Here is a 23,443-nt window from a genome sequence, read left to right as displayed (position 1 = left end):
TTTGAGGCTATCCTGGGCTACATAGTAGCAAGTTGTCTCAAAAATAAACAGTTGAAACAGAGCAGGAACGTATTTCCTAACTTGAAACAAGATCTGGCTCCTGTGTAAGCCTAGAGATAATTGCCACTACGCCTGGTGATTCAGAGTCTTTATAAACTTTTCAGGGGGTTGGGGGCATGTAAGGTGGCTCAGGGGGTAAGGGCTGAGCCTGAGGACCTGAGTTTGATCCCCGAGAGCCTGTTCTCTGATCTCTACATGCACTCCGTGGTACACGTTCCTTCCAAATATAATTTTTAACTCGGTGATAGCCTAATACACTAATATTGAATGATTCCTATCAACCGAGCAATTAACGAGAGAAATTAGTGTTAACAGTATTTCGAATTTCATTTAAGCTAGAGATTGAATCCCCGGTCTCAGGCACGCTAGGTAAGTACCTTACCTCTAAACTACATCCCGGACCTTTCTGACTTAACGCCTACATCACTCAGGATGCTCAGACGGAAACTCTATTCTCCTCCTTAACAGTTTCGTTGCCGTGACGACGGCTGTTGTGGCGACCAGCTCGCCCTCCCATTGGCTGCTGCTGAGCGGCTCGCGCTCCCCTCTACGGACTTCATTGGTCGGCGCCACAGTCACGACGTGTCGCAAGTGAAGTGTCGCAACGCGGAGGCCTCCGGTGTCTTGTCCTCGGGAGCGGAGGAGGCCATCAAGCTCAGGCTGCGATGGCCGGCACTCCAGGGCCAGAGATCCGCGAAAAGTTCCAGGCGGCGCTGGCCCTGTCTCGGGTGGAGCTGCACAAGAACCCGGAGAAGGAGCCGTACAAGTCTAAGTACGGCGCGCGCGCGCTGTTGGAGGAGGTGCGCGCGCTGCTGGGCCCGGCGCCCGAGGACGACGACGAGCGGGCTGCCGATGATGGGCTGGGGGACCAGGCCCTGGGCGCGGCCGAGCCACGGGATGCCGAGGGCCCCGGAGCGCAGCGGGCGCTGCGGCTCGCGGTGGTCGAGTTCCACCTTGGCGTGAACCACATCGATACGGAGGAACTGTCTGCGGGCGAGGAGCATCTGGCCAGGTGCCTGTGGCTGCTACGCCCCTACCGCCTGTCGCTCGACTGCGTGTCTCTCTACATCCAGGCGCAGGTGAGATGTTGAGGTGGAGCTCTGCGCCCGAAAATTCCTCCTGGCTGGGGATGTGTCTCAGTTGGTTCAGTCCCCAGCATCGCAGAACACCGGGCCTGTAATCGCAGCACTCGGGAGGCTGCGGCAGGAGAATTGCTTCGAGTTTCTGACTAGCCTAGGCTGCAAACCGAAGCTTAGTACCTTTGAATTTATCTTAACACCTACCCAGCGTCTGCTTGCGAACTCCCTCTGAGCTCTCACCGCCTACTCCAGCCTCGCTTGCCGTCTGTCTTCCTTAGTCCTGGGCAGAACATTAGCGTCTAAGTCTGGGCCAGCTCAGTTTCATCCTTTAAAGAAAAATCCAACGTGATTCAAATGGTATGAAAATGAGAAGGGGCAGCAAGAATAATCCAATCTTAGTTCAAAACAAAATGTCCAAAGTCTTCAACAGAAAAGAATTCCTACCTTTTCCTCATAATGTGACTCAAGACCTTTTAATAACTTTACTTTTTTTGCTTGTGTTTAGACAGGGTTTGACGTCTCTAATGCTTTAACTTAATGTTCCGGTCTCCACCTCCTGAGTGCTGGTATCCTCCCTGCTCCCCATTTCAGACAGGGTCTTGTTTTGTAGCCCAAGGTGGCCTTAACCCATGATCCTCCCGCCTCAGCGTGCTTGCTGATATTACAGGAATGAGTCACCACGACTGACTCTTGTTTTAGTAACATTCATTGGTCCAAACTGATTTCTCCTTCCAGCCTTCAAATTTTTATAATACTGTGTCTTCTTTATAGGATACATGGTTTATTAAGAAGCAAGTCTGACTTTCTACTTTGGAGAACGTAACACTTCAAAATTCAGATAGTGGTGCACGTCTTTAATTCCAGTGCTTGAGAGGCAGAGGCAGGCGGATCTCTGTGAGTTCGAGGCCAGCCTGGTCTACAAAGTGAGTTCAGGACAGCCAAGGCTACACAGAGAAACCCTGTCTTGAAAAAACAATATATATATATATATATATATATATATATATATGTATATATATATATATTTTTTTTTTTTTTCAACAGTGGGTAGAGTTTTCCTTGCCCTTGAGTGTAGCTCAGTGGTAGAGCATTTACATAGCACTCCAGGTTTCATCTCTACACTATGGGGAAAAAAAAAAATACAGATGATGTCTGACTCCCATGTGTCAGCTTACTTTCTTAGGCTATCAGACATTTTCATCCTACTGTTGTCCATATATGTGAACCAGGAAATGAACAAATGTGCACATAATCGTGATTGTTGCGTAGGTAGGCATTCAGGGAAAGGCTCAAAACTTTCATCATGACTCAAAAACATTAAAAGCATAATAATAATAATAATAATAATAATAATAATAATAATAATAATAATAATAACAACAACAAATGTGCACATAATCGTGATTGTTGGGTAGGTAGGCATTCAGGGAAAGGCTCAAAACTTTCATCATGATTCAAAAACATTAAAAGCATAATAATAATAATAATAATAATAATAATAATAATAATAATAATAAATGAAGAAGAAGAAGAAGCACTGCCTGTCCTTTCTGCTCACTACTCACAGCTATAGTAGATGACACAGATAGGAATATTTTACATGTTTCTTTATATACACAAGTGCACTACAGAAATTTATAAGATGCTCAGTTCAAACAACACTTTGGCCTGGTGGTGGCACATGCCAGCACCCGGGAGGCACAGGCAGGAGGATCTCTGTGAGTTCAAGGCCAGATTGATCTGCACACTGAGTTTCCAGGACAGCCAGGGCTACATAGAGAAACCTTGTCTCAAAAAAAAAAGTGGGGGGGCGATCAAAATAACCCACTTCATCATCGGTTCCTAAATGAAGCTTCAACCCTGTATGATGGTGACTCTGTGCCGTAACTTTACTGCGTTTGGAGTCGCCCAAGAAAAGCCCCTCTGACCATATCTGGGAGGGTGTCTCCAAGGAGATTAACTCTCGTGCGGGCACCAGCAGTTCTCTCGGTTCTGACTGTGCTTTCAGCCACATTATGCCCCTGGTTCCTGACCTTCCACAGTGTGATAAACTGTCTCTTCAGATTGTGAGCCCAAATAAACGCCCCCTTTTTAAAGTTCTTTTTGTTGGAGTATTTTGGTCCAGCAACAAGAAAAATCAAGGGTTTTTTTTTTTTTTTTTTAAAGGTTTAAAACCTTTCCAGGTCTTGGAGAGATGGCTTGGTATAAAGGTGCTTTTTGTAAGCCCTGACAACTTGAGTTCAATTTTCAGGGCCTGCCAGGCAGTGGCTGCCCATGCCTTTAACCCCAGCCCTTGGGAAGCAGAGGCAGGTGGATCTCTGTGAGTTCGAGGCCAGCCTGATCTACAGAGAGAGTTCAAGGATAGCTAGAGCTGTTACACAGAGAAACCCTGTTTTGAAAAAACAAAAACAAAAAACAAAACCAAAACAACAATTTCTAGGACCCACATGTTGAAAGGAGAAAACTGGTTCCTGTGTGTCATCCTCCACACACATGTCTCAGTACGAACACACCTATACACATACAAATGATAAATGGATATTAACACACAGCCTTTTGAAAGGGTTTTAAACCTTAAACACTAAAATTATTCCACTATTTCAGCTGTAGTATTAGGAACCTTTACATGATCTAAAGAGTGCATCTGCAATGCATACTTTATTTTATTTTATTATTTTTAAAAATTGTTGTGTTGCCAGGCGGTGGTGATGCACATGCATTTAATCCCAGCACTTGGGAGGCAGAGGCAGGCAGATCGCTGTGAGTTCGAGGCCAGCCTGGTCTGCAAAGTGAGTCCAGGACAGCCAAAGTTACACAGAGAGACCCTGTCTCAAAAAAACAAAAAAAATTTTTTTAAAAACAAGGTTTCTCTGTGTGGCTCTGTGTCCTGGCAGGAAGCAGAGTGGTGAAAACAAAGAGGGCCACTGCTGTCTTATCAGGAAATACTGACCTTGACACTATGAGCCACTTTAATTGAAAGCATTCAATTATCGTTTTTCTTTCCTTGCTTTCCAGAATAACCTGGGCATCTTGTGGTCTGAAAGGGAAGAGATTGAAACGGCACGGACCTACCTGGAGTCATCAGAAGCACTGTACAATCAGTACATGAAAGAGGTGCGTTGTGTGGCAGATAGAAATGTAGGTTTGGACTGAAACTAGTCAAGAATTGATGGGCTTTGGAGATGGCCACCTTTACAAAGTGCTTGCCACGCACACATGAAGCCCTGAGGGGTTTTTTAAAATATATTAATTTTTTCATATTATATCTCAAATTGTTATCCCATCCCTTGTATCCTCCCATTTCTCCCTCCCTCCCATTTTTCCCTTACTCCCCTCCCCTATGACTGTGACTGAAGGGGACCTCCTCCTCCTGTATATGCTCATACGGTATCAAGTCTCTTCTTGGTGAAGCCCTGAGTTTTGACCCCCAGAACCCACGTACAAGAGCTGGTGTAGTGTGTACCTGTAGTGGCAGTGCTGAGGAGTCAGACACAGGGGACTGGCGCTTGGGGGCCAGCCAGCCTATCCAACTCAGCAAGTCCAAGCCAATGAGTGACTCTGGCACAAAAACAAACAAACAAGGCAAGGCGCTGGCTTCTGAGGAGCACCTGAAGTTGACATTTGTCCTCCACAAGCTGAAGCACATGTAGGTGCACACACAAGAATTTCCTATTTATGATATTGATGTGATTTTTCAGTATAACCAGAATTTCTCTTTAGAGCTGTCTGAAATCACTGCATATTGAACACTGAGAGTCTTAAAAATAATCCTCAAATAGAGAGAGTATAATGGCAGAAATAGTTTAATATAATTAGTTATAAAGGAAATATTCTAGCTGTGTGTAGTGGCGCATGCCTGTAATACCAGCACTTGGGAGGCAGAGGCAGGTGGATCTCGGTAAATTCAAGGTCAGCCTGGTCTACAAAGCGAGTCCAGGACAGCCAGAGCTACACAGAGAAACCCTGTCTCAAAAACCAAAAATAAACAAACAAACAAACAAATAACAGAAAAAGAAAGAAAAAATGAAATATTCAAATGTTATCCAAACATACCATTTGAATATTTTTATGTTAATTTATTTTAGATTTACTATTTCATTTTGTGAGCTGGGTGGTGGTGGGCACACCTTTAATCCCAGCACTCAGGAGGCAGAGGCAGGTGGATCGCTGTGAGTTCTAGGCCAGCTTGTCTACAAAGCAAGTCCAGGACAGCCAAGGCTACACAGAGAAACCCTGTCTCGAAAACAAACAAAAACAACAACAACAACAAAAAAAACTATTTCTTTTTGTGTAAAAGAGTGTTTGCTGCATGTGTACTTATGCACTCCGTGCATGCCTGGTGCTCTTGGAGACCCAAAGAGGGCATCAGATTCCTGGGAGCTAGTTACAGATAGTTTTGAAACCAGTGTAGGTGCTGCGAGCCAAACCCAGTGGGACCCCCTGCAAGAACAGCCAGTGCTCCTAACTACTGGTCCAACTCCACCTCACTTTTGTATTTAGACTAGAGAATTTATTTGTTTTCACTAACGACAGCCGTGCTTTAAGGGAAACCAGCTACCTGAACAAAACATTGGAAATCTTTGCAGCCGTGGTGTGATACCAGAATCACCGAAAGCGCTTGTTAAGCCTCGTGAACGCTCCTGTAAGGTTGAGGGAGGAGGAGCATGAGTTCAAGACCAGCTGTACCACACAGCAACCATCACAAACCCAAACCAGAGCCTCAGCAGACCAGGCTTCCCTTCTGCAGCAGTTCTGGGCTGGACCTGAGAGTTTGTGTTTGAGCAGGGTGACATTTATGCTGCTGCTGTGATTACTGTGCTCTGAGAGCCCCGCTTCAAGTCCGTGTGTTTCCTCATTATTTCCCTCTTGTCTGAAATGCAGCTTATACAGTTGAGCATCTCTGTATAAGAAGCAAAGCTTCTGTGTAAGATCCATCATAGCTTCCTGCCTTCCTGCAGGGTGGCACTCAGGAAGTGCCGCCCAATTTCAGGGGCTCTACAGAAGTTAGATGGAAATTGCCACTTCAGGGCTCACAGTCCTGGAAGACAGCAAACCACCCTGCTACTACTGCCTGCCTCCTCACTTTTCTTCCATGAATGAAAATTCTAAGGCAGAGTATTTTTCTGTGGATTACCACTGTTGCGGTTACCAGCTTTAAAATCCATTAATAAAATCCTAATTGTTTTTGTTTAAGACAGGTCTTCATTGTGTAGGCAGAATTGGTCTCAAACTCATGATCCTCCTGTCTCTACCTCAGGAGTGGTGAGTGAAGCGCCACTTCTGGCTGAGAGACAGAGTTTTAGATGTCAGAGCGATGCTTTACTTCATAAGCGGTATTTAAAGTACCTACAGACACTTATCAATGACTTATAAAAACACATTTAATCACAACTTGATAAAGTGGGTCCTATTGCTGTCCTAGTTTATGGAGAAGGAAACAGCACCAGAAATTAAATGACTTACACAGAACAAATAAAGGAGCTGGGATTCAACCTACACCTTATTTTTGTTGTGGGTTTGATCCAGGGTCTGATGTAGCCCAGGTTGGTCTCGAACTCACTGTGCAACAGAATTAGAATGACCTCAGACTCCTGATCTTTCTGCCTCTGCCTCCCAAGTACTGCTGTAACAGGCGCGGTCCACCCTCTCCTACTAGAAGTTACATTTTCAGTGACATACTCTGCTGCTTCATTAGTAGGCGAGCTTAGACTAGAATGCAAAAATAATGTGTTCCTGTAGAGCTATAATCAAAATGATAATAGTTAATAAAAGAGAAAGAGCTGTATGTGGAACATGCACACCATACTTTCCAGTTTGCTTTTCCAGTCTAATGTGTTACATCTTGTTAAACTGTGTACCAGGCCTTGTGCAAAATGCTGAATGGGCTGTGAAAAAAATTATCACTACCATAACAGGCTCCCTTCCTTTAAGGGTAAAGATTAGAACAAACAGAATCAAATCAGCCCAGAATTTTTAGAACGTTTTATGGGCCTTTATCACATGCACACTCCTAATACCCTGCTTTTTCTTAGGAATATCTCCATGTTAGAGATGTCATTTATTTGCGACAGCACTTCACTGTGGAGCTCTTGCTGTCCTGGAACACACTGTGTGGCCCAGGCTGGCCTTGAGTTTGGAGAAATTCTGCCTCTGCCTCAGCCTGTTACTTCCCTGTTGAAGTGCTAGGAGACAAGAACCCATAATGTAAGGATGCTGAGCATCTGCGATCCTCCCTCAGGACTGTGTGTACGTGACAGCGTTACATATAGCACACCTCTGTATACTGAGTTACGCCTCCGTTTCAGTTCACGCTGATGAGACTGTTAGTATAACGTAGGTGTGAGGCCCTTAGCAGTGAATTATACAAGGTAGTGCATACCTGTGAGGCAGGAGGGTCAGGTCACTGTGATTCTCAGCTGTGTACAAGTTTAAGACCAACCTGGGTTACGTGATAACCTGTTCTTAAAAACAAATCAAAACAGGGAGCTGGAGAGATGGCTCAGCAGTTAAGAGCACGATCACCTCTTTCAGACGACCCGAGTTCAGTTCCCAGCACCTACAAGGCCGCTCACAACTGCTCTTAACTCATGTTCTCTGGGATCCGATACCCTCTTCTGGTCTCATCAGGCACCAGGCACAGGATGGGGCACAGACATCAATTTACATACAAATGTCTTTTAAAAATCTTTTTCTTAATGTATTCACCTTTATGTGCATTGGTGTTTTGCCTGCATGGATGTCTAAGTGAGAATGTCAGATTTTGGAGTTACAGATAGCTGTGAGCTGCCATGTGGGTGCTGGGATTTGAACCCTGATTCTCTGGAAGAGCAGTCCGTGCTCTTAACCACCCAGACATCCTCCACCCAATAAGTTAGTTGTGGGTTTTTTTGTTTTTGTTTTTTGTTTTTTGTTGTGTGTGTGTGTGTGTGTGTGTTTTGTTTTTCGAGACAGGGTTTCTCTGTGTAGCCTTGACTGTCCTGGTCTCGCTTTGTAGACCAGGCTGGCCTTGAACTCATAGCAATCCACCTGCCTCTGCCTCCCGAATGCTGGGATTAAAGGTGTGTGCCACCATGCTTGGCTTGGATTTTTCTATTTTAGATTATAATTTCATTCTATCTCCCTTTTTCTTCTGTCCAAACTTCTGTAGGTTTTTTGTTCATTTGTTTTTGTTTTTTGAGACAGGGTGTTTGTTTGTTTGTTTGTTTGAGACAGGGTTTCTCTGTGTAATAGTCCTGGCTATCCTAGAACTCTCTTTGTAGACCAGGCTGGCCTCAAACTCACAGAAATCTGTCTGCCTCTGCCCCTTGAGTGTTGGGATTAAAGGCATGCACCACCATGCCCAGCTGAGAGAGTTTTTTAGTGTAGCCCTGGCTGTACTAGAAATCACTCTGTAGACCAGGCTGGCCTTGAAGTCACAGAGATATGACTCCTGAGTGCCAGGGTTAAAAGCATATGTAATCACTGGTTTATGTAGGTTTTCAAAAATACCTTCTTAGTAGACAGAGCAGCATTCAAAATACTTAATTATTCAACCACCTATATAATTCTGGCTCTGAAAATACTGACACCGTAGTATTGACAGAAGCTCCTACCCTGCGCTACATAATGAGTTCTAGGCTAGCTTGAGCTGCAAAGTGAAACCCTGTTTTGTTGTTTTTGTTTTTGTTTTAATATGTACATTGGTGTTTTGCCTGCATGTATGTCTGTGTGAAGGTGCCAGACCCTCTGGAACTGGAGTTACAGTTGTGAGCTGCCATGTGGGTGCTGGGAATTGAATTTGGGTCTTCTGGAAGAAAAACCAGTGCTCTTAACCACTGAGCCATCTCTCCAGCCCTGAGACTTTCTTTAAAAAAAAAAAAAAAGTAACTGCCTGCCTACAGTTCCAGGTAAGAGGCTGCTGAATCTGAGGCCAGCCTGAGTTTCAGAATTACTCTTTCAAAGACAAAGCTCACTTCTCCAGTTCCTCCAGAAGAGGGCGCTTGGTGTTTGTCGTTAAAGCTGTAAGAGCTATGTTCTTTAACCACAGATTGGGAGCCCGCCTCTTGACCCAGCTGAGCATTTTCTTCCTGAAGAAGAGAAGCTTACTGAACAAGAGAGATCAAAAAGGTTAGTCTTCATAGAGACCACATGTGTACCTTATAGTCTCACTGGATGCTTGCTCAAGAACGCACACGTGAGCTGGGTGGTGATGGTGCACACCTTTAATCCCAACACTCAGGAGGCAGAGGCAGGCAGATCACTGTGAGTTAGAGGCCAGCCTAGTCTACAAAGCGAGTCCAGGACAGCCAAGGCTACACAGAGAAACCTTGTCTCGAAAAACCAAAAAAAAGAATGCGCACCTGGGGCTACAGAGATGGCTCAGAGGTTAAGAGCGCTGCTGCTCTTGCAGAGGACCCAGGTTCAATTCCCAGCGCCCACATGGTAGCTCAGCCATGTGTAATTCCAGCTTCGGGGGAGTATGCCCTCTCTGGCATTCAGTACACGCAGTAAATAAATACTTAAACCTTTAAAAGTTAAGTCTGTTTCCTAACTTGATGTAAATCCCTCCCTAAAAAATAAATAAATGAAAAGGATTCACACATGGTGTCTGCGGCTTCCTATCGTTCCTCTAGGACACAGTGTGAACTCATTCGTCATTTACAAGTTACTTGACTTTGTTCAACTCTGAGACTCAGTTTCCTTGTTTGTCATATAGATCTAACTCAGCTCAAATATATGTGACATTTTCTTAGAAATTGTAAATCATTCTGCAAACGTCAGTTGTTGTTGTTTTCCTTTGCAGATTTGAGAAGGTTTATACTCATAACCTGTATTACCTGGCTCAAGTCTACCAGCACATGGAGCTGTTCGAGAAGGCTGCTCACTATTGCCACAGCACACTGAAGCGCCAGCTGGAGCACAACGCCTACCATCCCATGGAGTGGGCCATCAACGCGGCTACACTGTCGCAGTTTTACATCAACAAGGTCCGTATGGCAAAGCAGTTCTGGACAGCCTAGCTAGTGCATGAAGGCAGGGCCAGATGTGCTGTCAGGCCAGGTAGCTGGTGTTTGTTTAGAACTGCGTGGAGATACAGCCAGCTGCTTCAGCAGAACAGTATTGGAGTGCTTTGATGCATGACTGAGTATTTTCAAATCTTTAAAAACATACTGTTTTTATTTATTGTTTGAGAATTTCAAGCAGTACATTTTGATCGTGTTCTTCCCCCTCCCCCTACTTTTTAATCTTTAAAGAGCTGTTTTTGCCAGTGCCCTGCATATTGCTAGCCCCTCAGGTGACAAGTTACCTAACACCCGTTCCATTCAGCAGTTAGCACACTGTCCACTTTACATTTGTCGTGTGCTACCTTAAATTGCAAGTTTTTATCTTGTTGCAGATAAAACTTTATCTTCATGTAATGTTAATCTTACAACTGTGAGGATTTGTCTGAGGAAGTTGACAGTTAAATGTGGGCTTTGATAAAAGCATGTGATGTGTTTCAGTTACTTTTCAGAATTTGCTGCTCTCTAATAATCATTTTTGGTGTTGAAAATATATGCTGAGTTATAGCATTCCAGGTTTTATGACAGACTATCCTCTAGAGACAAATTTGAGCTTCGTAGCTATTTATCCAAATCACTTAGCATTGTGTTGTATTTTGGGTATACCCATTTCTTTTCCAGTTCTTTGGTTTCTAATACTAAAACTCTTTTTTTCTTTTTTTCTTTTTTTTTTTTGGCAGGGTGTTACTGTGTCAGGCCTGGCTGGCCTGAACTTTGTTATGTATAGACTAGGGTGGCTTGGAACTCAGAGGTCTGCCTGTCTCTGCCTCCCAAGCACTGTGGCTAGAGGCATGCACTCCCATGTCCCGAGGCAGAAATTACTTCTGTTTGTAGCTCTAGTTCCCAGAGCTCTGACATTGGTAACTCTCAGCCCATAGCCTTTCCTCACTAATCCTTTGTCAGCTGGTTCTGTAAGCGTGCCCTGTGTTTGAACTATTGTCCCACAGAATGTCACTCAGAAAATCTGTTAGCAAGAGAGAAAGGGCCGTGGTGACTATGGCATCGCTTCTAGGAGTTTGGTCTAAGATCAAGCGTGTAAGTAAGGCTTTCTGCGTTCAGCCAAATCAAACCCCTGTAGCTCTTGTAACTGCCTCACTGTGGCCAGCAGCAGCAGCAGGCCCTCACTGGCTCCTTCCCGCCAGCTGTTGGGGCCCTTTGTTTTGTTTAGCAACTTTAAATTTCCTTGTTCAGTATGAATTTAGTTAATACCTAAAACTTCTTGGCCATTCATAGGTCAGAAATGTCTGGATGTTGAGCATCTGACTTTGAAGTTGTTAAACATTACTTCTGTGGAGCATGTGGTCAATTTCATGAGCCCTTCCTGTCCTCCATACCTTTTCCCCTACATCACAATCAGCTTAGTTCTGTCACAAAAAGGAATTTGAACCATGTTTTAAAGTGATGTTGTTTGTATCGTTACCATCTCCATCTGTTTTGGTGTTGCTGCTTGGCAAGTCCCACATTAACCAGCTACGGTATTTTTTGAACCATAAGATGTACTTTCTTCCCCAAAAAGGGGAGGGGGCGGGAATTTGGGAGCACCTTATGGTCTAATTGCTGTTTTTACTGTTTTTCTTGTTTAACTGCTCTAAAAACTGGGTGCATCTTATAGTCAGGTGTGTCTGATGGACCACAAAATACAGTAACCAACGGGCGCAAGGCATTCTCTGTCTTTAACAGTGCCTGGTCATAGACAATCTGGACAGAGCCAAAGTGGTAATGGTGTTAGGACACTGTAGACAGCCAAGTCATGTTTCTTCATGTGACCTATAGCTGTCTTTTGGTTGGGGATTTCATAACATTTGGAGGTATGGGTGCTGCTGGCCTGTTGATACCTATGGCACCCTGCTGTTCTGATAACTCTAAATTCAACGTGAAGCAGAGAGAGATTACTACTAAAGTTCTGCCAACTAAATTTGTCTCAAGCAGACATTCTCTGAGGGCAGCTCCCACCTAGAAGGTGGGCTTCGTTCTGCTGGGTGATCCTGCATTTTCCATGACAGAAGTCTTGTGTTTGGATTTAGCACAGTCTTGAAATGTTTAAGAAAAAATTTGTGCCAGATTTGAATCATGAATTCTTCACAAGTGTTGGTAAAGTAGTTCCATAAAGTTTATCTGTAGAAATCTGTTGACTCGGAAGCTTGGTGGGAGCCTCATTGTCGTGTCCCCTCCAAAGGCTTTGGAAGACAGGACTCTAAGTAAACACTTTCAAAAAGACAAAAACAAAAAAAGAAGAGGCTAGCCTGGTCTACAAAGGGAGTCCAGGACAGCCAAGGCTACACAGAGAAACCCTGTCTTGAAAAACCAAAAAAAAAAAAAAAAAAAAAAGAAAAAAATAGAAAAGAAAAAAGAAGAAGAAGATAGGACTCTCTCTCTCTTCCTAGTTTTTGCCTGAGTGGTAGAAATAGAAAAGGGATCTCTAAACCTCAAAGAGTCACAGTCCCCTGACAGAGTGGAGATGGTCTAAGAATGAATGAGCCGTGCCTGGGACTTTGGCTAGTCCGGGCTGAACCTGAAGGTGAGGTGAGGTGATTGTAGTGTAGCCCTGTGTCCCTGGATGCAGGAGGGGAGTGGACTGTCAGTCTTCAGTCTTCTTCCCACAGGTTTGGATCATTATCTGGAGTGTATGATGTTGTTAATTTATTCTCTGGGGTAGCTTTTTTTTTTTTTTTCTTAACCGGATAATACTGTTTTCCATAGCAACTACAAGACTCCTTCACTGGGGAACTTTCCCTGATAGTGTAGCTTTTCCCCTATTAATAGATACTACTAATCATAAACAAGGCTTTGTCATAGTTACATTTGCTCTTGTTTATTTTCCCAATAGCTCTGTTTTATGGAAGCTAGACATTGTCTGTCTGCCGCTAATGTTATTTTTGGTCAAACTGGAAAAATCCCAGCTACAGAAGACGGTAAGTTTGTGTGTATTTTTCGTTATATAGTTTCTCACTAAGACAATGTTGCCTATGTAGGCCTTGAACTCAAGGTCCTCCTGCCTTTGCCTGGCGGTGGCGGCGCACGCCTTTTAATCCTAGCACTTGGGAGGCAGAGGCAGGAGGGTCTCTGTGAGTTCAAGGCCAGCCTGATCTACAGAGAGAGTTCCAGGACAGCTAGAGCTGTTACACAGAGAAACCCTGTCTTGAAAAACCAAAAAAAAACCAAAGATCCCCTTGCCTTAGCTTTCTAAGAACTGCAATTGCAGGTGTGCGCCAGACCCTGGTTGCTACATAGTTAAAAATCTGTCTGGAATTCTGAAACTTGGTTTTCTTTTTTCAGATTGATTTATTTTATGCATTTTATGTGTTTTATTTTATGTGTTCTGCCTCCATGTGTATATGTGTGCCACATGTGTGCATGGTGCCTGCAGAGATCAGAAGAGGGTGTCTCATTCCACAGAATTGAGGTTAGAAGTGATTGTCAGCCATAGTGTCAGTGCTGAGAATAGAACCAGGGTCCTCTGCAAAGGGGGTAAGAACTCTTAACCACAAATCTGCCTCTCCAGCCTCAAATTTGAAACTGTTTTAAGCTTTAGAAAACCTTTAAGAATACAATTATACATATGCCTTCGCCTGAATTCACTGTTGCTTTTTGTCTGTTTGTGGGTGGTTTTTTGTTTTTTGTTTTGTTTTGTTTTGTCTGGAATTTTAGCATCCCAGAGGCTGAAGCAGAAGAATCGCCACAAATTTTAGGCCAGTTTGGCCTATGTAACGGGTTTCAAGTCAACTGGGACAATAGAGTAAAACCCTAACACAAATAAACCAAAACACACACACACACACACTCTCTCTCTCTCTCTCTCCCCCCCCCCTCCCCCTCTCTTTCTCTCCCCCTCCCCCCCTCTCTCAGGTATAGTTAGCAGATTCAGGAAAGATTCTACGGCTCAGGATTGCATGTTGCCTTCAGCTAGCACATCTCTTTAGTTTTCTGTCGTCTGAGGTAGAGGTTCCGGCCTCTCCCTCTCTTCCACCACACAGTGTTGAAGAATAATGGTTATTGCATAGAAATCCTATGGTTTGGGGTTTGTGTCACATTTCCTTCTGCCATGATTAAGATGTTGGCCAGTGTACTGCTCACGTAAGAGCTGACTTCTCACACTGTCTTTTTCCTTAGACAGGTTTTATTTGGTTGCCTCTTTGTGTGAATGCAATGCTAGGGATCTAGCAAGGGCCTTGTGTGCGCTAGGCAGGCTGAGCTGATCCCAGCACAGAGGCTGGAAGGGCTGAAGAGGAAGGTGAGGGATGACAGTGTTCACTGCTTCCACGCACTTTCTGTCACCGTACAAAAGGATTCTTCGATGTGGTATTTGTCAAAAATAATTTGGCAGTTTTTATTTTTATTTATTTATTTTTCTTTCTGTTTTTCTCCAGACAGTGTTTCTCTGTGTAGCCTTGGCTATTCTGGACTTGCTTTGTAGAGCAGGCTGGCCTCCAGCGTATATCGATCTGCTTGCTTCGGCCTCTGAGTGCTGGGATTACAAGTGTGCATCACCACACCCGGCTGAAAATAATTTGGCAGCTTTTATTTAAAATATTTTAAATTGTGTAAACTGTTTGACCTAGTAAATGCCATTTCTAGAAATGAGTCCAGACTCCAGGCAAATGTATGTACAGAGGTCTGTAGCCTAGAATTGGTCATAATAAGAAGAGTTAGAAACAGCGTGTTCCCTCTGCTGGAAGAATGGCTAAAATAGGAAGCATTTTTCAAAATTAATCTGCTTAATTGCATGTAATACAGTATTAAAAGAAAAGTTTAGAAGTTGGTAATAATAGGTTCACATTTTTTTAATAGGTTCAAATTTTAAATGGTATAATATATGAAGAAAAACTATTGAAAATGAAATAATATGTCACCTCAGTTTTACCTGCAGATAAAATAAGAAAACGAGGGAGCACAGCAGCTGTCTGGCACTTTGGTGCCTCAAACTTGGGCCTGGGTAGGCCACTGCTTAGTGAGGGTTCTCTGCCGTGTAGTCAGCACAAGCTGAAAGAGCAGAGCCCAGTGCACAGTGCAGACAACACTGACCATGGCCTCACAGTCCCTGTCTGGTTTTAGCTCCTGAAGCTGAGGGAGACGTGCCAGAGCTTTACCATCAAAGGAAAGGGGAAATAGCAAGATGCTGGATCAAGTACTGCTTGACTCTGATGCAGAACGCACAGCTCTCCATGCAGGTATGCACATGGAACCCACCTGCAGCTTCCAGTGGAGCTCAGCAGGCCCACTGTGTGAGTGCGTGTGTGTGTGTGTGTGCGTGCGTGCGTGCGTGCGTGCGTGTGTGTGTGTGCGTGCGTGTGTGTGTGTGTGTGCGTGCGTGCGTGTGTGTGTGTGTGTGTGTAAGCATGTGAGTGCTTAGATGCCTGGGTGTGTGCAGGTAGGGTGCACATGTATGTCTGCCTATAAAAAAAACAGAGGACAACCTTGGGTTTTTTCGAAACAGAGTCTCTCACTGACCCTGGGACTAGGTGATTAGGTTGGGCTGGCTAGCCGGCAGGCCCTGGGATGCTCGTGTCTCTGCCTCGCCAGCCCTCGGGGTCCCAGTGCGCAGCACCACACTCAGCATTCTGTATGGGCCCTGGGGGCCGCCTGGAGTCCTCATGCTTCTAGCCAGCACTCTCCTGACTCAACTGTCTCTCCAGCCCTATTTGTAATTTTCATTTTAACAGTCTCACTCTAGTCTAAGCCAGCTCCTCCCTCACCTCCATCCTCCTCCCTCAGCCTCCAGAATGCTGTGATAATGGGTGTGCACCACACCTGGTAAGGACTGTACAGAATACCACCTCTTTCTGGAAAACTTTCTTTCAACTAGGCTATAAGGACTATGGGAGATGGGGTCAGCATCATATTCAAATTATTATGTAATTGTCCCAAGAAATAGTTATTTTAAAAATTAATTGTTGAATAAATAATTTTTTATCTTCCATCAATTCAATCTCCTTCCTTGACTCTGCACTCTTAAGTTGTTTAAATTTTGTTCTGTACACTGGCACAGTAGCACATGCCAGGATTCAAGAGCCAGAAGCAGGAAGATCTTTTTGAGTTTGAAACCAGCCTGGTCTACATAGTGAGTTTCAGGACAGCTGGGCTACATAGTGAGTGCAGCAGTTAGTGTACACACAGTCAGTGCAGCAGTTTGTGTACACACAGCCGGTGCAGCAGTTAGTGTACACACAGCCGGTGCAGCAGTTTGTGTACACACAGCCGGTGCAGCAGTTAGTGTACACACAGCCGGTGCAGCAGTTTGTGTACACACAGCCGGTGCAGCAGTTTGTGTAGACACAGCCGGTGCAGCAGTTTGTGTACACACAGCCGGTGCAGCAGTTGTGTAGACACAGCCGGTGCAGCAGTTTGTGTAGACACAGCCGGTGTAGCAGTTTGTGTAGACACAGCCGGTGTAGCAGTTTGCGTAGACACAGCCGGTGCAGCAATTTTTGTAGACACAGCCGGTGCAGCAGTTTGTGTAGACACAGCCGGTGCAGCAGTTTGTGTAGACACAGCCGGTGTAGCAGTTTGTGTAGACACAGCCGGTGTAGCAGTTTGTGTAGACACAGCCGGTGCAGCAGTTTGTGTACACACAGCCGGTGCAGCAGTTTGTGTAGACACAGCCGGTGCAGCAGTTTGTGTAGACACAGCCGGTGCAGCAGTTTGTGTAGACACAGCCGGTGCAGCAGTTTGTGTACACACAGCCGGTGTAGCAGTTTGTGTAGACACAGCCGGTGCAGCAGTTTGTGTAGACACAGCCGGTGCAGCAGTTCGTGTAGACACAGCCGGTGCAGCAGTTTGTGTACACACAGCCGGTGCAGCAGTTTGTGTACACACAGCCGGTGCAGCAGTTCGTGTAGACACAGCCGGTGCAGCAGTTCGTGTAGACACAGCCGGTGCAGCAGTTTGTGTAGACACAGCCGGTGCAGCAGTTTGTGTAGACACAGCTGGTGCAGCAGTTCGTGTAGACACAGCTGGTGCAGCAGTTTGTGTAGACACAGCCGGTGCAGCAGTTTGTGTAGACACAGCCGGTGCAGCAGTTTGTGTAGACACAGCCGGTGTAGCAGTTTGTGTAGACACAGCTGGTGCAGCAGTTCGTGTAGACACAGCTGGTGCAGCAGTTCGTGTAGACACAGCCGGTGCAGCAGTTTGTGTAGACACAGCCGGTGCAGCAGTTTGTGTAGACACAGCCGGTGTAGCAGTTTGTGTAGACACAGCTGGTGCAGCAGTTCGTGTAGACACAGCCGGTGCAGCAGTTCGTGTAGACACAGCCGGTGCAGCAGTTCGTGTAGACACAGCTGGTGCAGCAGTTTGTGTAGACACAGCCGGTGCAGCAGTTCGTGTAGACACAGCTGGTGCAGCAGTTAGTGTAGACACAGCCAGTGCAGCTGTAGAACCACCCACACTAAGGTAAGTAGCTTCAGGGCTCTGGCCTGAGCACAGCTCTGCAACTTTGTAGCTCCGTGCTTCTGGTAGTTTTCTTAATGTCTCTGCCTTGGTTTTCTCACTAGCAAAACAGATGATAATGCCTGCTTAGTACTGTTCTGTTGTTATGAGAACTAACATATATAAAGGCCTCAGGAAGTACCTAAGTGTCTAAGGCAGGTGAGTTGGCTCAGCAGGTACAGGTGCTTGCCACCGAGTCTAAGGACCAGATCCTTAGGACCCACATTACAGTAAATGGAGAGAACCAACTGGACAAATTGTCTTCCGGCCTCCTTACATGGGCCATGGCACACACACCACAACTAAATAAATCTAATTTTAAAAAAGAGTGTCTGAAATATACTAAGTCCTCATTAAATGTTAACTATATCTTCGTCATTCTTACTAATGTACATAACCTCTAGCCCAAGAAGGAATAGAAGACAAATTATGTTATTATATAGATATATAACTTCCTATTATTATACTTTTGTTTTTCTATTTGTGTTAAGGGGAACATTATAATTGTAAATAATATAGAACTTATACAACTGTAAAAGTAATACACCCAGAAGCATAAGTTTGAGAAAAGATCATTTTGGAAAAAGAAAGACAGGATAAGACAGTCTGTGGGCTGAAGATGTGGCTTAGTTGGTAGAGTGCCTGCCTAGCATGCACAAAGCCATGGGTTCAATCCCCAGCACTGCATAAATGAGGAGTGGGGATACAGGCCTGTAATCCCAGCACTTGGAGGTAGGCAGGAAGACCTGGAATTTGGGGCCATCCCTGGCTTTGTAACAAATTCAAGGCTAGATTAGCCTGTAGGATACCTTGCCTCAAGAGACTTGGGAGGGATGAGTGTGGGTGCAGTGGGGAAGAAGAGAAGAAAAAAGAAAAAAGTGTTGAAAGATGTCTGGTGTCAGATGGATGGTTCATGGATATAATCTTGGCACTCAGGCTGTGAGTTAAAGCCAACGTGGGGCTCCATGGACACCTGCACACCTGGCATTCATATTTCCCATCTCTCTATATATCTTTCTGTCTCTGTCTCCTCTCTCTCTCTCTCTCTGTCTCTCTCTCTCTCTCACACACACACACATGCCCCACATGTACACCACATACACACATATTACCAACCCACACACACATACACACAGGTGTGTGGGCACACATTTTAAGTAAAAATAAATAAATCTTGAGGTTTCTGGGAAGATCTAAGACCTCAGTGGGCCAGGGGTGTGGCTCCTAGGGGAACATTCACTTAGCATATTCATATTTGGAAAAGATCATAGAGCCTGGTCAGCTATGATATACTTTTATTATTTTTTAATATGTTTAATTTAGCCAATTAAGTGTGTGTGTGTGTGTGTGTGTGTGTGTGTATGTGTGTGTGTGTATGTATGTGTGTACATGCATGCATGCGTGGGAGATCAGAGGACAGTCTGAAAGACCTTGTTCATTTTGTTCATTTCTCCACCATGAGGGTCCCAGGGATCAGTCTCTGGTTGTCAGGGTTGGTGTCAGATACCACCAAATAGTGCATTCTGGCCTGGGACTCATTATGTAGTTCAGTTGACTCGGCCTTGCAGCCATCCTTCCCCCCACCCCACCCCCACCTTAGCCTTGAGTACTGGAATTATAGATGTGAGTGTCAGATTTTACTGTTCGATTTTGGCTATGTGTTTGGAACCACCTCTGTAGACCAGGCTAACCCTGAACTCACAGAGGTTCTGCCTCTGCCTCCTGAGTGAGGTCTTTGTTGTATCTTCATTTTTTTCTTTTTTTGGTTTTTCTCTGTGTAGCCTTGGCTATCCTGGACTCCCTTTGTAGACCAGGCTGGCATCGAACTCACAGCAATCTGCCTGCCTCTGCCTCCTGAGTTCTGGGATTAAAGGCATGTGCCCTCACACCCAGCTGTTGTATATTTAGATTTATTTTATTTTATGTGTATGAATATTATTATGTCTGTGTACTACATGTGTGCCTGGTACCCATAGGTTAAAAGAGGGCATCAGATCCTCTGGACTTGGGCTTACAGATGGTTTTAGTCCTGCACATGTGGTGCTGGGAACTGAACCTGGATCTTCTACAAAAAAGCCATCTCTCCAGCCCCAACTGTTTGTTCTTTGAGACTGGCCCTTGCTGTATATTTATCTGCAGCCAGCTGTGGAACGTGCTGTTTAGTCCAGGCTGGTCTCCATCCTGCGGTCCTCCTGCCTCTGCCTCCCAAATGCTGGGATTACAGGTATGCTCCCTCTCAGAACCGACTGAGGTTTATCCTCAATTCTGACAGCAGCTGAGTGTCCTGCTTAACTAGGACTTCTCCTTTTCCTTTAGGACAACATAGGCGAGCTTGACCTTGACAAGCAGTCGGAGCTCAGAGCTCTCAGGAAGAAAGAGCTGGACGCGGAGGAGAGCATTAGGAAGAGAGCTGTACAGTTTGGAACTGGCGAGTTGTGTGATGCCATCTCTGCAGTGGAGGAGAAAGTGAGGTACCTGAGGCCACTAGACTTTGAAGAAGCCAGGGAACTTTTCTTGCTGGGTCAGCACTATGTGTCTGAGGCCAAAGAGTTCTTCCAGATTGATGGGTATGTTACGGACCACATTGAAGTTGTCCAAGATCACAGCGCTCTATTCAAGGTGCTTGCATTCTTTGAGATGGACATGGAGAGGCGATGCAAGATGCACAAACGCAGAATAGCCATGCTAGAGCCCCTGATTGTGGACTTGAATCCACAGTACTATCTGTTGGTCAACAGGCAGATTCAGTTTGAAATTGCACATGCTTACTATGATATGATGGATTTGAAGGTTGCTATTGCTGACAAGCTCAGGGATCCCGACTCACATATTGTGAAAAAAATAAATAGCCTGAATAAGTCTGCGCTCAAGTACTACCAGCTCTTCCTAGACTCCCTGAGAGACCCCAATAAGGTATTTCCTGAGCACATTGGGGAAGATGTTCTCCGTCCTGCAATGTTAGCTAAGTTCCGGGTAGCTCGTCTTTATGGCAAAATCATCACTGCAGATCCCAAGAAAGAGCTAGAAAATTTGGCAACATCTTTGGAACATTACAAATTTATTGTTGATTACTGTGAAACTCACCCTGAGGCTGCCCAGGAAATAGAGGCTGAGCTAGAGCTCAGTAAAGAGATGGTCAGCCTTCTCCCAACAAAAATGGAGAGGTTCAGAGCCAAGATGGCCCTGACTTAACCTTGGTTCAATGGAAAGGGACCATGCAGCCCCAAGCGACTCCTCCAGCCAGTAGTGAGCCAAGTCCAGCTAGAGCCTCACATGCAGCCAGGGACCTGAGGCTGTGCTGGCACCTTCAGCAACATACAGTTAAGTGAGGATTTAGACCTAATTATGTAAATTGCCTTGCTAAAGTGACAGGTGTTTTGCATTTTCGACCGCTTGTTTTCCTAAGTATAAACATTTCCTGCCTTGATTTCTAAATGTTAAGTACTCTGTTGACTAGTACTTGCTAGACTTCATACAAGGAACAAAACTGGGTAGTGTACCTGGTAGAGGAGCCTGCTGCTGTGTTGAATTTGAGAAAGTTACTTTGTATAGTCATTCTTTGCAAAATACTTACTTTCATAAACTCCTAAATAAGACTTTCCTTTTTTGAAAATACTAAAAACTTAAGTTAATTCACAATGTTGTAAAATGGCTCATATTAATTATAGGACTAAATGCCTTGCACATAATAAATTTACTTGTTTCAACTAGTAAACATGTCTGTTATCCCTTTTTTTCTTATAAGAATGGTTCTTTTTGACAAAAGGTTTATTTTTATGTGTGTGTATGCATGTGCCAAGTGTTTGTATGGGCATGTTTGTATGCAGTGTCTATGGAGGCCAGTGGAGGGCATCAGGGACCTGGAGTTACAGGCAGTTACTTCTGTGTGGGTACTGGGCACCAAGCCCTGGCCCTTCTGCCGAGCGCCACCACGCCCGGCTCCCTTTGACATTATCATACATATTATAATGTATTTCAGTCACACTCTTGTCACCCTATGTTGTCCCCCTCCCATTTCCTCAGTCCCCTTCCTCAGAAAGGAAATGTGTCTTCAGTGAGGACACATTAAAATAGAAAACCTATTGACCATAGTTTATCATCAGAGAGTCCCAATAAACCACGTCATAAGGTTCGTAAAAGTTGACATTGTTCGTATGTGCTGGTCATTTAAGGAAATGCAGAATTCGGAGCTGAGGATATGGCTTGTTGGTAAGAGTGCTTGCCTAGCATGGGCAAGGACCTGGCCTGCACTGTCAGCATCCAGGAGGGTGGGAGGGAGGATGCTGGCACATCCAGATCAGTTGTAAGATTTCCTGTAGAAGCCGGGCCTGGTGGCGCATGCCTTTGATCCCAGCACTCAGGAGGCAGAGGCAGGTGGATCTCGGTGAGTTCGAGGCCAGCCTGGTCTACAAAGGGAGTCCAGGACAGCCAGGGCTCTGTGTTACAGAGAAACGCTGTCCCAAACAAAACAAAAAACAACAGCAACAAAAAAGATTTGCTGTAGGGAATAGCCCTGTTTGCTTACTTTTAATTTGCTTCCTAAAGCTCTTAAGATCGCATGACATGGGGGGTCCCGCTCAAACTAAGGCACCAGCCAAGGACAATACAGGTGGTAAACTTTAAACCCCTACCCAGATCTAGCCAATGGTTAGAACATTCTCCACAGTTGAGTGGAGAGTGGGATATGACTTTCTCACGTACTCTGGTGCCTCACATTTGACCATGTCCCCTGGAGGGGGAGACCTGGTGGCACTCAGAGGAAGGACAGCAGGTTACCAAGAAGAGACTTGATATCCTATGAGCATATACAGGGGGAGGTAATCCCCCTCAGGAACAGTCATAGGGGAGGGGAATAAGGGGAAAATGGGAGGGAGGGAAGAATGGGAGGACACAAGGGATGGGATAACCATTGAGATGTAACAAGAATAAATGAATTAAAAAAAAAAAAAGAACAGCCCAGACAATAGAGCAAGATCTTTGTCTATATAAATAAATAAGTAAAAACAAAAACAAACAAACAAACAAAAAGATTGCATGACATTTCTTACAGATGTATGTTTACATAACAATCATTGTGTTTTTCCATTGAGACCCCTTTGCCAGGGGAACAAATCTGTGCGTGGCAGTCAGTGTGTAGGATTCAGTTTGAATTTACCAGTCTTTGTTAAAGTGCATTTTGGCTCAGTGCATGAGACACAGTTGTGAGCAGAACAAGGCCCTGTGCTCAAGCTGGGCATGGTGGCACTTGGCTTTCATCTCAGTACTTGGAGGGAGGAGAAACCCTGTCTCTGGGTGCATTTGTGTGTGCGGGTGTGTGTGTGTGTGTGTGTGTTGGGGACAGTTTACATTTTATTCTAGGCACAATGAATGGTTTGTGGAATTTCAGCAAGAGAACTGATGATGATGATGATTATTATTATTTCGGTTTTTTGAGACAGGGCTTCTCTGTGTAGCCTTGGCTTTCCTAGAACTCGCTTTGTAGACCAGGCTGGCCTTCAACTCAGAGATCCGCCTGCCTCTGCCTCCTGAGGGATGGGATTAAATGCGTGCACCACCATTGCCTGGCTTTGGTTAGAATTTTTAAGAAGCCAACTCCTATGGCCTGGGAACATGGCCCAGTTGATAAAGAGTCCTTGCGCAGCAGGCTCAGAGGCCTGAGGTCAACCCCAGCACCAGACAGTAGACATGGTGCTCCGTGCTTGTGCTCTCAGTACTGAGAAGGTGGAGGCAGGAGGGGCAGGAACTTGAGATCTAGGGTAGCTAACTACTCAGCCTGAGGCCAGCATGGGCTATGTGAGGCCAGCCTGGGCTACGTGAGGCCCTGTGTGAAAGAGAAAGAAA

General features: G+C 45.0%; 1 protein-coding gene across 1 annotated transcript; it reads left to right on the top strand.

Annotated features, from left to right (window-relative positions):
• Positions 1–650: 650 nt before the first annotated feature.
• Kifbp (kinesin family binding protein) lies at positions 651–21,306 on the top strand. Its single transcript, XM_051153137.1, has 7 exons — positions 651–1,139; positions 4,155–4,253; positions 9,166–9,245; positions 9,922–10,105; positions 13,008–13,092; positions 15,233–15,348; positions 19,919–21,306. The coding sequence occupies exons 1-7, from the start codon at positions 726–728 to the stop codon at positions 20,792–20,794; spliced, it is 1,854 nt and encodes a 617-aa protein (XP_051009094.1). The 5' UTR covers positions 651–725; the 3' UTR covers positions 20,795–21,306.
• Positions 21,307–23,443: the final 2,137 nt, after the last annotated feature.

Source organism: Acomys russatus, chromosome 11 (genome assembly GCF_903995435.1).
Source record: "Acomys russatus chromosome 11, mAcoRus1.1, whole genome shotgun sequence".
Taxonomy (NCBI): Eukaryota; Metazoa; Chordata; class Mammalia; order Rodentia; family Muridae; genus Acomys; species Acomys russatus.
This window is presented reverse-complemented; position numbering and strand designations above follow the sequence as displayed.

Excerpts from the sequence above, each read along its gene's own strand:
- Kifbp (XM_051153137.1), top strand. The coding sequence starts at position 726 with ATGGCCGGCACTCCAGGGCCAGAGATCCGCGAAAAGTTCCAGGCGGCG. Across the intron at positions 4,254-9,165 it reads ACAATCAGTACATGAAAGAG|ATTGGGAGCCCGCCTCTTGA; the intron begins GTGCGTTGTGTG and ends CTTTAACCACAG. Across the intron at positions 10,106-13,007 it reads CGCAGTTTTACATCAACAAG|CTCTGTTTTATGGAAGCTAG; the intron begins GTCCGTATGGCA and ends TTTTCCCAATAG.